The sequence below is a fragment of the Microcaecilia unicolor genome, chromosome 11, assembly GCF_901765095.1.
Source record: "Microcaecilia unicolor chromosome 11, aMicUni1.1, whole genome shotgun sequence".
Lineage (NCBI taxonomy): Eukaryota > Metazoa > Chordata > Amphibia > Gymnophiona > Siphonopidae > Microcaecilia > Microcaecilia unicolor.
In genome coordinates, this window is record NC_044041.1 from 135960113 (window position 1) to 135975950 (window position 15838).

The window sequence follows — 15838 nt, forward strand, 5'->3', positions numbered from 1 at the left end:
GAATCATGAGGGGTTTTTTTCTCTGGAAGGCGTATGTAAAGAAGCTGCTTGGTCCTCATTGCATCCTTTTCTAAGCATTATCATCTGGATGATGTGACTTGAGCAGACTCTTCTTTTGGCTGTTTGGTGCTCTCCCAAGCTACACGAGGACTGCTTTGCTACATCCCACAAGTCTCTGGATTCATCTGCTGCAGGTGCTAAGGAAGGAGAAATTATGTGTTATCTGATAACTAGTAAAAAAGGCCCGTTTCTGACAAATGAAACGGGCGCTAGCAAGGTTTTCCTCGGAGTGTGTATGTTTGAGAGAGTGTGTGTGAGATTGACTGTGTGAGAGAGAGAGGGAATGAGAATCAGAGTGTGTGCCAGGGGCCCATCACTCCCTCCTCCCTGCCAGTTCCAGGGTCATCCCCTCCCAGTTCCAGGATAGTCCCCCCTCCCAGTCCCAGGGTGCGTCCGAGTTTCAGGGCCCCCCCCCCACCCTCCGTCCCTCAAGAGTTTCAGAGTCCCCACCGTCCCAGTTCCAGGGCCACCTTCCCTCCCAGTTGAAACAGCTGTAGACTTGTTTCTGATGGAGCAACAATTTAAAAACGACAATGTGGAACAGCAGCTGCTAGGTTTGTTTGGTTTAGAGTGTTTGGCAATGACGGCAGCGTGGGTGAGTAAAGGGAAGCTCCTAAGACCCTGGGAGGAGTTAATTGTTTTAGTTGCAAGGAGCTGTGCCCCCCAGCTGACCTTGTTAATCACCCAGGGCAACCACTCCAGGTGCCTGAGAAAACAATGAGCTCCCTCAGCTATTTATCTCTGCTTGTTTTACGACTTTCTTTTCCTTTGTGTACTTGCTAAACCGGATATCTATGCCACCTCAAGTTTCAGACTGGAGGCCTCAATTAGAACGTTGGAGGTGCCTTTTATATAGAGAGATTTTCTTTCCTTTAACCACAGTAGATGAATCCAGAATCCCACCCTTCTTCAGTGCTCTGTTCTCATGGTTTGTTCATTTCTGGCTCATTTTGAGTTTTTGCTGTTTTCTACTGTTCATGCTGCTTCTCTGTGGGGAAGAGGATCTTTTATGACTCTTCATTCTGCTTTGTTATGGGAAATACTGGCTAACCAAGGAGCATACCATCCTATAAGTCAGAGTTCAGTGCTCTTTATTTCCACCTGCTGGTAGATGGTCACAACCCACAAGTCTCTGGATTCATCTGCTGCAAGTAAAGGAAAGAGAATTATCAGGTAAGATATAATTTCTCTATATGTTGTTCTGAACTGACCCGGTTTGGCAAGCAGTTATGGATTCTGGCCTGTGCTTAGTCCAGCAGATCACTGTTGCTTAAGGCCTGAAATAACAGAGAAAAAATGGCCCAAAGTGTCCTATCCAGTTAGCCCATACCAAATAATAAGCTCTAGAATCTCTTCTTCCTTCAGAGATCCTCTTTGCCCCACTCTTTAAAAACCTGGCTGTTTGAGCAGGCATTTAATTTAATGGAATAAAAGGGGGTTGAGAGTTTGTTGTGCCATCTCCACGATTTGTCCCTGTTCGCTTGGCTATCCCCTCCCTCCCTTAACCCCTCATTTGTATTTGTCTATTGCTGTTTACCTGTGAGCTTGTTTATTGATGATCGTTCCTATCTACACATTTAGTTCCTTTCAATTTTTCTTTCTTGTTGCTATTTTAGATAGTAATCAGCCCAGATCTGTGAGTTAGCTTGAGCGGTATAGTAAGTTTTTAATAAACTATAAGCTGTATATCATCTCCACTGGGAGACTGTGCCACACATTCACCACCCTTTTTGTAAAAAAAAAAAAAAAAAACCTATTTCCACAGATTATTCTGAATTTCTTACTTTTCCACAGCTAGAGTTTGCTGTACAGATGTCCTGCCAGAGCTGTGTGGATGCAATCCAGAGATCTCTGCAGGGAATACCAGGTGAGAAGAGCTACCCCTCCCCCCCCCATTTATAAAGGGGGCTTTCTACTCTATATAAGCTCCATGCTTTACCCCCATTCTGGGTCCATCCTTGTTCTCCATGTATCTCCTTCATCACTTCCTCATCACAATGATCAGCCTTTCATGACACACTACACTCTGGTGGGGTTGGGGGGCGGCAGTGTCTCCCAAATGAGTTAGTTTTGCGTATACCATGACAGTATGAACCTCACTCCTAAGCCCTAGGGTATGTGGAGTATCTCAGTTTGTCAAATTTACTATTAATGCTTGCTATAACATATAGTAACATAGTAGATGACGGCAGAAAAAGACCTGCACGGTCCATCCAGTCTGCCCAACAAGATAACTCATATTTGCTGCTTTTTGTGTATACCCCACTTTGATTTGTACCTGTGCTCTTCAGGGCACAGACCGTATAAGTCTGCCCAGCACTATCCCCGCCTCCCAACCACCTGCCCCTCCTCCCAACCACCGGCTTCTATAGTACTTGCCTCGTGCCAAAGAGAGCTTCCTTCTGGATTTCATAAGATGTTCTGCGGTCTTAGTGACCCGCTACGGACAAGCTTACCACGAAAGGTCTTTTTCAAGACCACTTTTGTAATATAGCCAATCACTCTACGTTTGGTTCGTCACACAGACCAAATCGTGTTTCAGGCATTTCAGATTCATATACGCTACGTCATAGCGGTAGACTCCTGATGCAGGCCTGAAGGCAAAAAAAACAACAGTTGTGTCGAGTCTTTTCTTCAATAAAGAAGTATTTATGATATTGTCTCCAGGATTTGTATTTCCGTGGTCAAACATCCCACTTTTTACTTATATCTTTCATAAGATGTAACAGGTGTGCTTGAAAATTCCATTTAATCAAGTCTGTAGCGTCCAGTATGATTGGGAATATTTTAAGTATCTTTCTGCCGCATTTTCTCTCTCTCTCCACATGACTTGTAGAATAATCACTTGGCATTAATACCTTTATTATTAATGCAGACTTGTGTTTTCTGGTTTACCGTTTTCTGGTTTTCTTCATTCAGCTTTTTCTCCAAGGACAAGCAGGCCATTATAGTCTCACAGCTGGGTGAAGTTTCTTATTTTGAATGAAAATTTGCAACTTATTGGGTCATAAAATACATATGATGCCTCACGCAGTTGAATCTTACATTTGCATGGAAACCTCTTAAATATTTTTTTCATTTTTTCTTTATTTTATTTTGTTTCTTTTTTGTTTTTTTTCAGCTGTTAAGGTTTCCTTTCTTCGTGAGTTCCTGGACCCATTTAGCCTGGAGCACTGACCTCAGTTTGAATGCTGCAGCTTTTTACTGTTCACAATTGAAAAGTTTAATTTGGCCTCGATTCTTTTTTTCAATGTCCCGGAAGACCCCTAGTGGTTTCAAAAGGTGCACCCAACGTAATCAGGTGATTTTCGTGATGGACCCGTACTCTTGGTGCATCGGATGCCTCTAGCCTCTCTTGTTCTCTCTTTGAAATGCAGGCGGGGACTCAAAGAGCACAGCATGTCCAACAGGAGAGACTTTTTGGTTTCACGAAGACCGAGGCATCGATCTCGGTGTTTGCCAAGACTTCACCATTCACTGGGAGTGCATCAGCATCAATAAGGTCTCCACATCTCGACATCAGGTGCTGAGAGTAGGCCTCGGGACCAGTCAGCATCAGACCCGACACCGAGTGCACATACGGGTTCGACATTGTCCTTGTCAGCAGTGAAGGACTGTGATGATGAGCATTGGGGAAGCCCAAGAAGCACAAGCATCAGTCCTCATTGACACATGGTGCTGGGAGCACTGGGGCGGGTCCTGAGAAGTGCCGTTACCAGAAGGAGCATGCCCCTTCTTTGATAGAGATGCTGGTGCGCAATTCTCCAGGCAGCCATGTCGCTGCTGCTGGTTCGGCACCAACGCCTTCTCAGGCTGCCTCTCTCCTGACTCCCTCGCCTTTGCCAATGCCTATCTTCGATGAGCAGTTCTCAGCCATGCTCGGGAGGAGCTGGTGCTCATGCATTGAGGGTGCTTGCGCCAGCTGGGGATCAGCCCCAAATTCTTCCTGAGGCTCCATCCATGCCTGGGCGGAGATACTCGATGCCAGCACCTTGAAGGGTGTTGACATCGATACATATACTACCGCTCTAGATGTTGGGGTGGAAGCTTCCCTGGAGTCTGAGGGCAAGGCTTGTACCTTTGTGCTTTTCAGGGACTGGACATGGTTCCTCTGAGCTGAAGCAGGCACAGACTCACTCAGCCAGGTCTGAGTATGGTGAGGAGTCTGAATTGGACCATTCATGGGACTCAAAATTATTCTCATTACTTCTCGGAGGAGAGGAGTCTTATGGGGTACCTTCTTATTCCTCCTCTCCTCAAGAGAGACGCAATTCTCCTTCTGAGGATCTCTTTCACCAATTTTGTTTGGGAGATGGCTTCGACCATCCCATTTAAGTTAGCGGCAGAGGAGGAGCCCAGGGCAGAAATGTTAACTGTCCTGGACTTCGAGTCTCCTCCTTTGGAAGGGACTCACATTACCATTGCAGCCTATCCTTAAAAATGCACTGACGAAGAACTGGGAATCTACCCTCTCAGTACAGGTCACACTTAAGAAGGTGGATACACAGTATCGTATCCTGAAGGCTCCCGAATTCGAGAAAGCTCAATTGCTACACTACTCTCTGGTGGTTGAATCCACCATCAAATGATCTAGGAGCTGCAGGACTAATGCCTCAGTGCCCCCAGATAGAGAGGCTCGGACACTAGACTCATTTGGAAGGAAAGCTTTTCATTGCCTGCATCCAGTCCTACCTGCTCTACATGAGCCTTTCCTTGCAGTCTTTGGTCTGCAGTACACTTAAGTCTTTCGGATTGTCTCTCACAGGAGCAGGCTGCAGAGCTTCACCAGTTTGCCAGTAAGCAACTGGGGTATAGAAATAATCTGGCCAGGGGTGCATACGACTCTCTGGCATGGGTGTGGGGATGTGCAGATTCTCTCATGGCTGCGTATCTCTGACTTAGAACCAGTGGCTCAGGAGAGATTGGTGGATGCTCCTTGTTGAGGTAATGAGGTCACTGACCTCATAAAGAAACATACTGATACCATCCTAACCCTGTCTCAATACCCTCCAGCTGCAACCTCTTCCTCATAGAGATTTTCAAGTGGGCATAGACAGCAACCCTACTATTTTCAGAGGCATAGGTTTCCGCTGCTTTCCTGCTCTGCCCAGAACCTCCAGGCCCAGTCCCACCCTCAGAAGCCCCAGCTGACTCTCCAGTGGAAGCAAGGGATAAGCTTTTTACTGGTTTTAGGAGAGCATAGCCACACTAAAAGTAACTGTCCTGGTTGAATTTTTACCAACATAGGTGGGCCCCATTGTAACCTCCGACTGGGGCGTTACATAGTAAGTGACGGCAGATAAAGATCTGTATGGTCCATCCAGTCTGCCCAACAAGATAAACTAATTTTACATGATATGCGATACTTTATATGTATACCTGAGTTTGATTTGTCCTTGCCATTCTCAGGGCACTGACCGTATAAGTCTGCCCAGCACTCTTCTTGTACTAAACGTTCTGAAGCTAACATCGAAGCCCCTGAAAATTTACACTCCAGCCCATCCCTATCCAGTCACGATCAGGGCGTAGACCATAGAAAGCTGCCCAGCACTGGTTTTGCTTCCCAAGTACCAGCATCGCCACCTAATCTCCGCTGAGATTCCGTGGATCTGTTCCTTCTAAACAGGATTCCTTTGTGTTTATCCCACACGTTTGAATTCCATTACTGTTTTCACCTCCTTCATCTCCCGCTGGTGGGCATTCCATGTATCCACAACCCTCTCTGTGAAAAAATACTTCCTGACATTACTCCTGAGTCTGCCCCCCTTCAACCTCAATTCATGTCCTCTAGTTCTACCACCTTCCCATCTCTAGAAAAGGTTTGTTTGCCATAAAGATGGCAGACAGACAGGAGCTCTAGTGTGGAGCTCCTGACCCAAAGGGGGATCTCGGGCTGATCCGGTTGATTCGAACCCGTGCAGTAGCTCAGAAATCGAGCCGTGCATCTAGGGGTGCGGATACAGTGGGGGTGAGCTTCGGAAGGTCTCCCCACCGAAATTTCTGAGACCTGGATGGGACACCAGCACGACCAGCCTGAACCACGAGACCCAGGGAGAGCCTGACCGCGCGATGGGCCACACGTCCAGCTGAATCCTAGAGGGCGGTCCGGAACGGACTAGAGACGGACTCGTGGACACCCATGCTAGGCCATGGAGATCCACAGGGACCCGCGAGGCTGACGACACGACCCGGGACACTCATCTGGAGAAACCACCCGAAAACCCGCCATTCGAGAGCCCCCCAATGCTGATCCTGAGAAGCAACATGGTGTTGGCGGGGGTGGAATCACCCGCTGAAAGACCCTCCAAACGCGTGTTGCCCCAGAGGAACTCAGAATCTCCGACCCGCGATCCGCCCATGGGCGCAGGCTGCCTGGAAGGCACGCAACGACAGACGCACCGCTGAGATAGCCTCTGATGGTGAGCCCAGCAGCGGAGCCATGAGGAGAGCAGAGAAGCTGCTGCGACCAACTGCAGACCGGTAAGCAACTGCTCCCCCCACACTGTCGCTCCAACCCGGAGATATTGACCAACACCACTCATCCAAGCCGCTCCAAATCCACCAACCGACCCCCTGACCACGTGGACGCGACATACCCATGTGGCGGCGCCCAAAGCATCCGATGAAAGGCCCCATCGCCGAGCAGAGAGGCCTCCTGAAAAAGAAAAAAAAACTCTCAGAGCAGGATTCCACTCTATACAACCTATGTATAGCTCCTGCTGCTGTCTGTAGGACTAAATGAGGCAAGCTGCAGGTATTTACCAGCAGGTATATACTCTCTCTAAGAAACTCTCTCACACAGTAATACAGTGTCTCACACACATCTGAAACTGCTTAATACCACATCTGTTTAGTGCTTAGATTGTGCACACTGCTTAAAATCATCTGATACTGCTTAATACTACTTACCAGTGCTTAGCTGCCCATGCTGTTGATGCTGACACTAATTAACACTCATACGGCTTGACACTCACACAAAAGAGCGTAATACAGGCGTAATGCTTACTGCTGAAACTCACACAAAATTGCTTAATATAGGCTTATATATACTTAGATATGCTTAAAATTGATATTTCTTGATGTTCATACAAGACTGATTGAGATATGCTTATTTATGTTCAATACGCTTATACATGCTTAATATTGACACTGCTTGGTGTTCACGCAAAACTGCTCAGACATGCTTAAAATTGATACTGCTTGATGTTCATACAAGGCTGATTAATATATACTTATATATGCTTATACATGCTTAATATTGATACTGCTTGATGTTCACGCAAACTGCTAATATATGCCTATATGTACCTATATATGCTTAGTGTTGAAACTGCTTGAGGCTCACACAAAAATTCATTCACTAACGCCAACTACCAACCACTACCAAATACAGCCAACATGAATATCAACAAACTGCTCATGATGATCTACTTCATCCCTCTAATCCCCCTAATCATCTCCCCTTACGCTCCTACCCGTAACCTCCGCTCTCAAGACAAATCCCTCCTTTCAGAACCCTTCTCCACCACTGCCAACTCCAGGCTCCGCCCTTTCTGCCTCGCCTCACCCCATGCGTGGAAGAAACTCCCTGAACCCATACGCCAGGCCCCCTCCCTGCCCATCTTCAAATCATAGCTCAAAGCCCACCTGTTCAATGTCGCCTTCGGCACCTAACCACTACACCTCTACTCAGGAAATCTAGACTGCCCCAACTTGACATTTCGTCCTTTAGATTGTAAGCTCCTTTGAGCAGGGACCGTCCTTCTTTGTCAATTTGTACAGCGCTGCGTAACCCTAGTAGCGCTCTAGAAATGTTAATTAGTAGTAGTAATCCACTACTCATGGACCACTCCCAACATAAATAACAACCTACCAACAGCATATAAACCTCACAGACAACCCAATTACAACTCACTAGTCCAAAAGAACAACAACCAACTAAAAGGAAAAACAAACACATCTGGCAATAACCAACAGAAAGGGAAGAAAGGACACACCAGAACCAGAAACCAAGAAAACAGACAAATAATAAAAATTAACACAACCATGTCCCAAAATGAACCTTACCGACAAATCCAAATGGGATATGTAAACGCCAGATCAGTAGTAAATAAAACAGAGATCATAACAGATTGGATTACCACAGATAATCTTGACCTCCTATTCATCACTGAAACCTGGATTCATGACCTTAAAGACCCAATAATCATAGACTTATGTCCACCAGGATACAAAATTACCCACTGGACAAGAAACGGAAAAAGAGGAGGAGGAATAGCCATAATATATAAATCAGAATTCACCATCACAACCACAGCTGAATCCATTCTGCCACAACTCGAAATTGCCTCGATAAGAATCAATCACCCATATCTGCAGGACCACCTCAACGCAGTTATACTTTACAGATCACCAGGCAACTGGCAAGATTCCCAAACACACTTCATGGACTTTATTTCGAACACTTGTGTCTCTACCTCAAACCTCTTCGTAATAGGAGATATTAACCTACACCTTGAAGATCTCACCACAACAAGCACCCAAGAATGCAAAGAGTTCCTGCAACTATGGGATCTTCACGGACCAAACACGCAACCAACCCACATAAAAGGACACACGTTAGACATTATCACATACAAATTCGATCACGACTCAAACCTTATACTAACAGATACAAAATGGACACCTACACCGTGGTCAGACCACTACAAAGCATACATCTCCCTCCAATGGAGAACGAAAGACTCACTTAACAAACAAAGACGGAAAACCTACACCACAAGAGGAAAAATAGACCTGGTAACATTCTGGCAACAGATCTACCACAACGGATGGACAATAAAAGCAGACACAATCCAATTCCTCTTAGAATGGGACAATAGATGCAAATCAATATTAGACAATATTGCCCCAATTCAAACCAGAACCTCACACAGAAAGAACTCAATACCATGGTTCAACGAAGAACTGAAAAAAACTCAAAACACAAGTTAGAAGATTAGAACGCGCGTGGAATAAAAAGAAAGACAAACCCACACTTAACGCTTGGAAACAACTTAGAAGAAAATATAAATATACTATAAGACAAACCAAAAGACTATATTACAAAACTGAAATTGGACCAAACTACAAGGACACACACAAACTCTTCCAACTCGTGAATAAACTACTAGACACCACACCAGTCACAAACAACAGTAAAGACACACCAGGAGCCGACAACCTCGCGAAATACTTCAAAGAGAAAATCGAACAACTGCGACTTAAAATACCTGTCAGCCCCATTGAATACGATGTACTCCTAGACTGCCTAGACCCAGATCCTGGAGTTTACCCTGCAGATAGAACTTTGGACCGAATTCGAGATACTATTGGAAGATCTCATCTCCCAAACGCTTAAAAGATTCGCCAAATCTCACTGCAAACTAGACATATGCCCAAACAAACTTATGACATCAGTCCCTCAACAATTTATAACAGACCTAACGAAACACGTGAACTTTATGTTACAAAATGGACTCTTCCCGAAGGAGAAAGGAAACATCCTACGCACCCCCATACCCAAAGATGCAAAGAAAAATGCTAGTGAACTAACCAACTGTAGACCAGTGGTATCCATTCCCTTAATAACCAAAATAACAGAAGGGATGGTGACCAAACAACTCACTAATTATCTAAACAAGTTCTCAATACTACACGACTCCCAGTCAGGATTTCGTTCTAACCACAGTACTGAAACAGTACTAGTTACGCTCATGACTAATTTCAAACAAATGATTGCAACCGGCAAGAACATACTACTTCTACAATTCGACATGTCTAGCGCCTTTGACATGGTTGATCATGGAATTCTACTGCACATCCTCGAATACTTCGGAATCAGAGGTAACGTTCTCAATTGGTTCAAGGGGTTCCTAATCACATGCTCATAGCAAGTGACATCAAATTCAATTACATCAGCCACATGGACACCTGAATACGGAGTTCCACAGGGATCCCCCCTTTCATCAACCTTATTCAACCTAATGATGATACCCTTGGCCAAACTACTATCAAACAAAAACCTTAACCCATACATATACGCTGATGACGTAACGATTACATCCCATTTAAACAAGACTTAAAGGAAATTTCAAACGACATCAACCAAAGTCTACATATCATGCATTCATGGGCAGATGCATTCCAGCTGAAACTTAATGCAGAAAAAACCCAATGTCTGATACTCACCTCTCAACAAAACTCGAACAAATTTACCACCATCAATACACCAAAACTGAACCTACCAATCTTGGACACCCTAAAAATTCTTGGAGTTACCATTGATCGGCACCTAACACTAGAAAATCACGCGAAAAACACAACCAAAAAGATGTTCCACTCAATGTGGAAATTAAAAAGAGTAAGACCATTCTTCCCAAGGACCGTCTTCCGTAATTTGGTTCAATCATTGGTACTCAGTCATCTAGATTATTGTAATGCACTTTACACTGGCTGCAAAGAGCAAATACTCAAAAAACTCCAGACAGCCCAGAACACTGTAGCTAGACTCATATTCGGGAAATCAAAATATGAAAGTGCTAAACCCCTACGAGAGAAACTACACTGGCTCCCAGTCAAAGAACGCATCGCGTTCAAGGTGTGCACCCTAGTTCACAAAATCATCCATGGTGATGCCCCAGCCTACATGTCAGACCTGATAGACCTACCAACCAGGAATTATAAAAAAATCATCTCGCACATTCCTTAATCTTCATTTCCCCAACTGTAGAGGTCTAAAATATAAACTAATGCATGCATCAACCTTTTCCTATTTGAGCACACAATTCTAGAACGCGCTACCGCGCAACCTAAAAACGATCTACGAACTAACCAGCTTCCGCAAACTACTGAAGACTCATTTCTTCAACAAGACATATCACTAAGATCATCACATATGAAATCCCCCACATGTACCCAGAATTATCTTAAAATGTTTTCTTATTTCACTATTATGCTTTATCATTATCATGTAACCCAAAATCTTTCTGTAATACCAATTGCCTATTCTCTTCTCATTTCCACTATTCATGATGTATTGTAAGCCACATTGAGCCTGCAAAGAGGTGGGAAAATGTGGGATACAAATGCAACACATAAATAATAAATAAATAAATAATAAATTAATACCGTTCAAATATTTGAACGTCTGTATCATGGCACCCCTGTTTCTCCTTTTCTCCAAAGTATACTTCCATAGCGTCCCACAGATCAATCCAGAGACGAGTGGGTTATATCCCTCAACCAGCAGGTGGAGATAGAGAGAACCTCAGAGGTTTAGTATATGTGGACCTGTGCATCCATCTTACCCTCAGTATTCTCTCTATCTCAGCAGGTGGTTAGACATATTCTGTGCAGCTCTTTGGATGGGCCTTGCTCCTAGCCTGTTCCCTCAGGTTTAGTTGAGCATGGGATCTTGGCTCAGCCATGTTGGGGGTACACCTGGTGGTGCCAGGTCCCTTCCCCTCTCCCCCCTCCAGCCCTGCATACTTCCCTTGCAGCAGACCTTTGTTCTCTATCTCTCCTGCCTCTTAAAAAAGAAAAAAAGAGGTCTGCAGGATGGAAACACAGTTCTCTGGGATGTTCTACCAGGGGATACTTGCTCAGTCGTAAGGAAACCGTAAGTGTGGAGCTCTCTATTTGTTCTCATCCCTTTAGGGTTTTTTTCAGCTGTAGCTTGGTGCCCTATCAGGTTTTCTTTTCCTTCCCAGGTTCTGTCAGCATGGGAGTGCTTTCTGAAAGGGAGCAAATCTCTGCCATCCGGTACTCCTCCAAGCTCAGGTGTCAAAAGACAGTGCTGGTTTATGTTTGATTTTGAGCAGGTATATATAATATGGAGCATGTATGCTTGGAGGGAGTGAGGCATTTTTAAAATGATGAGTGCGGAGGGTCACATGACGCTATGGTGGAGAGAGGTCGTGGGTGTTCTTCTCTCTGTAGCCTACCTGCTCGTCATCGCATCTGCAAGTGAATCGATCTCCCCATAATTGTGATAGCCGACAGAGAAAGCCTAAGAGAGGGCACCTGGCAGATTAGAAAGGTCGGTAAACCGGTCATGGCAGCGAAATCAGTCCAGAAAGAAAAGCAGAGGGGAAAGACGACAGAATACAAAATGGCGACGTCTTCTCCCGATACGGGCCCCTCGATATCATCCGCATGGGTGGCTGAGATCACGTCAGAACTGACAGTGGTGATGGAAGAATTGTTAGATCGGCGTCTTGCTCTGCTGGACCAGAAACTTGATAAGTTGGTGCAATTAAACGCTAAGCTGGAGGACTTGACCAAAGAATGTGTGGCGTTCCAAACCAAAGCTAGCGAAGTGGAAGTACGAATGGCGGGAGTAGAGGGCACTCAGCAGGACTTACAGAAAAAACTGTCTGACCTGGAGTCCAAAATTGAAGATCTGGAGAACCGCTCTAGGCGGAACAATATCCGCCTGGTGGGTCTACCTGAAGCCCTGGGTGGAAGACAGTTGGAGAGATTTCTTGAGCAATGGCTGACAACATTGAATTTCCAGCAGCTCTTGGTCCTCTAAGAATAGAACGAGCCCATTGGTTGGGAGTGCGTCAGATGGAAAGCACTAAACCGCGAGTGGTAATATGCAGAGTGTTAAACTTTATGCATAAGCAGTATATACTACAAGCAGCGCGGTCAACTAACTCTCTGACTTATGAGAACAAAAAGGTTCTCTGCTTTCAAGATTATTATTATTATTATTTATTGCATTTGTATCCCACATTTTCCCACCTATTTGCAGGCTCAATGTGGCTTACAGAAACCTGTTATGGCATCGCCATTCCAGGTGACAGATACAATTGGTGTTACAACAAGATCTTGGGTGAGGGAAAAAGAGATGAACAGAGTTATAGAAAGATGACTATCAGAATAGGGTGAAGTGGTGAAGTGTTATAATAAGCTATGGATTCCCATTGTAGGCCTTGTTGAAGAGAGAGGTTTTCAGTGATTTACGAAAGTTAGTTAATTCATTAATCAGTTTCAAGTCAGTTGGTAGTGCATTCCATAGCTGTGTGCTGATGTAGGAGAAGCTAGTCGCATGTGATAGCTTGTATTTTAATCCTTTGCAGTTGGGAAAGTGCAGATTAAGTGGTTTGCGGTCTGATTGTTTAGCATTTCTGGGGGGAAAGTCCACAAGGTCTAGCATGTAGCTTGGGGCATCTCCGTGGATGATTTTGTGAACAATCATGCAAATCTTGAACGCGATTGAATGGGAGCCAGTGAAGTCTTTCTCTTAGGGGTTTCGCACTTTCATATTTTTTTTTGCCAAATATGAGTCTGGCTGCGGTATTCTGGGCTGTTTGAAGTTTCTTAACAGTCTGTTCTTTGCAGCCCGCGTATAGTGCGTTGCAGTAGTCCAGGTGACTTAGCACCATTGACTGTACCAGGTTATGGAAAATGGCTCTTGGAAAGAAAGAAATTTGTCGGGAATAGCAGCGAAGAGGAGAGCTTTTTCACCAGTGTGTTCAAGGCTCTTTGATTTGAAAGTCCGTTTTACCTTGCAGTATCTTGCTACTTTGAAAATAACACATAATGGTAAAATGAGATCCTTTATGTCAGAAAAAGAAGAGAAAGATTTTGTGGAAAAACTGGAGCAACTGGAGCCAACTACATCAGCAGACACCAGTACCTGCATGAACCAGCAAAGATTTACAAAAGAACTGATGGAATTAATCTAAATACTTAATATTATAATCTTCTAGCAACACGGACTGTGAGCTGTGAAAACCAAGTTTAGGATCTGCAAGAGAGCTTAATAAGATGATTGAAGAAATGTTAGACGTTAATGATGATCTCTAGTTAAGATATGGACAATGTTAAGATCTTTGTTTTTGGAGCAACGTGGGTGTTGATGGGGATTTCACGGTGTATTTTAAATGTTATGATATGGTGGAGAAAGTAATAGAAGGACTTGAAGAATGAAAAGGGATAAGGAAAATGTTACTTGACAAAATGGGGTGATAAGGGGATAACGGGGAGTGAGTGGGAACTTAGGGCTGTAAGACAGAAGAACCAGGTGGGCAAGCGTCAAAAAGTGATGGTTTCCTATAGGGAAGCACATGTTGGGAGGGAACAGAGGGAAAGGAGGGGAGGAAGGGGGGATATGAAGGGGGAGGGTTTCAGGAGGGGGGCTAAGAAGGGGGAGGGACAACAAAAGAGGGATGCTGTAGGAAGCGGAATGTGTGCTGATGATGGGGTTGAAAGTGATTGGTGTACCATATTGTTGTATTCTGTATTTTGGCAAACACAGAGGATGATGTGTAAAAAGGGGAGGAGCCAAAGGCTGGGATGGCTGCTCTCAGTTAACAAGAATTATCAATGGCTGATATTGACTGCTTCTAAAATGAGGGATGATTAAAATAGTTACGGGGAACGTGGGCGGCATACATTCACCTATTAAAAGATCAAAAATCTTGCAATATCTTCAGAGAATGGGAGCAGATGTGGCTCTTTTAGAAGAGACACATCTCAATGATCTGGAACACACAGAGTTGGTTAGATGGGTGGGAGAATGTATAGCTTCATCTGCAGTGGGCAACAAAGGGGGAGTGGCCATTCTTATTAGGAAAGGAGTGGCGTCACAAATTCATAATCTGAACAAAGACCCGGGAGGTCGATTTGTTTTCTGTAATGTTACAATTGCTAGGCGACAGATAATATTAGGTAGTATATATGCCCCAAACACATTAGACCTTAAATTTTACAAACGAGTACTCCTGACTCTCACCAAAATGGAGGCACTCCCTGTGATGTTGGGAGGTGATTTTAATATGACATGGGACCCGCAGGTTGATAGATCCCATCCCCCTCTGTAAAAGGGGGAACACAGTACCAGAGGACTACCAGACATGTGTGCTACATTAGACCTTATATATAGATGTTTGGCGTACATTACATCCGACAGAAAGGGAATATACTCACCAGTCAAGAGCCCACCAAACTCATTCAAGGATTGATTACTTGCTGATCTCACGTACGATCTTTACATACATTAATGAAGCTGTTATTGACCCTTGTGTGACCTCAGACCACGCAGCAGTTTGGATGACCTGGCAGGTGGGAGATAATAATAAACAAGAAGGTGGGGGTTGGACATTTCCCAGTTATCTTTACAAAGATTATAGATTTCGGGAATTCCTCATAGCTAAATGGGAAGAATACAGACATTTCAATGAAGGGTCAGTAGAAGATTCGTCGATATTCTGGGAAGCAGCAAAGGCCGTCATAAGAGGGGAGATTGTTAGTTATGTAAGTCATTATAAAAAAAAAGTGATCGAGAACTATTGCGTTTGGAAAGGCAACTAACCAGTTTGAAAAAACAATATGGCAAGACCCTGAACCCTGGAGTGCGAAAGGAGCTGATGTCCATTCAAACAGCGGTGAACTCCCTGTTATATGAGAGGGCAGTAAAATCACAGGTGTACTATCGATTCCAACTGTATAAAGATGGCAGTAAAGGGGGTAAACTTCTAGCTAAATTGATAGCCCCGCAATATGTTTCCAGGCACATAGTGGCTATTAAAAATAAGGATGGGAGGTTATTACACACGGATCGGGAAATAAGGGATGCCTTTCATGATTATTTTCAACAACTATATAGTGCAAGGGAAAGCCAGGGCCTGCAGAGTGATATGTATCTGCAGAATATAGTGACCCTCTTGTTAACACAAGCAGAAATTCAATATTTGAACGACTTTATAAGTTGTGATGAAGTTACCTGGGC

At 44.4% G+C, this 15838-nt stretch overlaps 1 protein-coding gene across 2 annotated transcripts in view; it reads left to right on the plus strand.

The window, feature by feature from the left end:
• CCS (copper chaperone for superoxide dismutase) overlaps window positions 1-15838 on the plus strand; it is a 237437-nt gene that overhangs the window by 84327 nt on the left and 137272 nt on the right. For both annotated transcript variants that reach the window (XM_030219151.1, XM_030219152.1), the window contains exon 2: window positions 1855-1927. In XM_030219151.1, the coding sequence (XP_030075011.1) occupies window positions 1855-1927 (73 nt within the window). The remainder of the gene's footprint in view (window positions 1-1854; window positions 1928-15838) is intronic.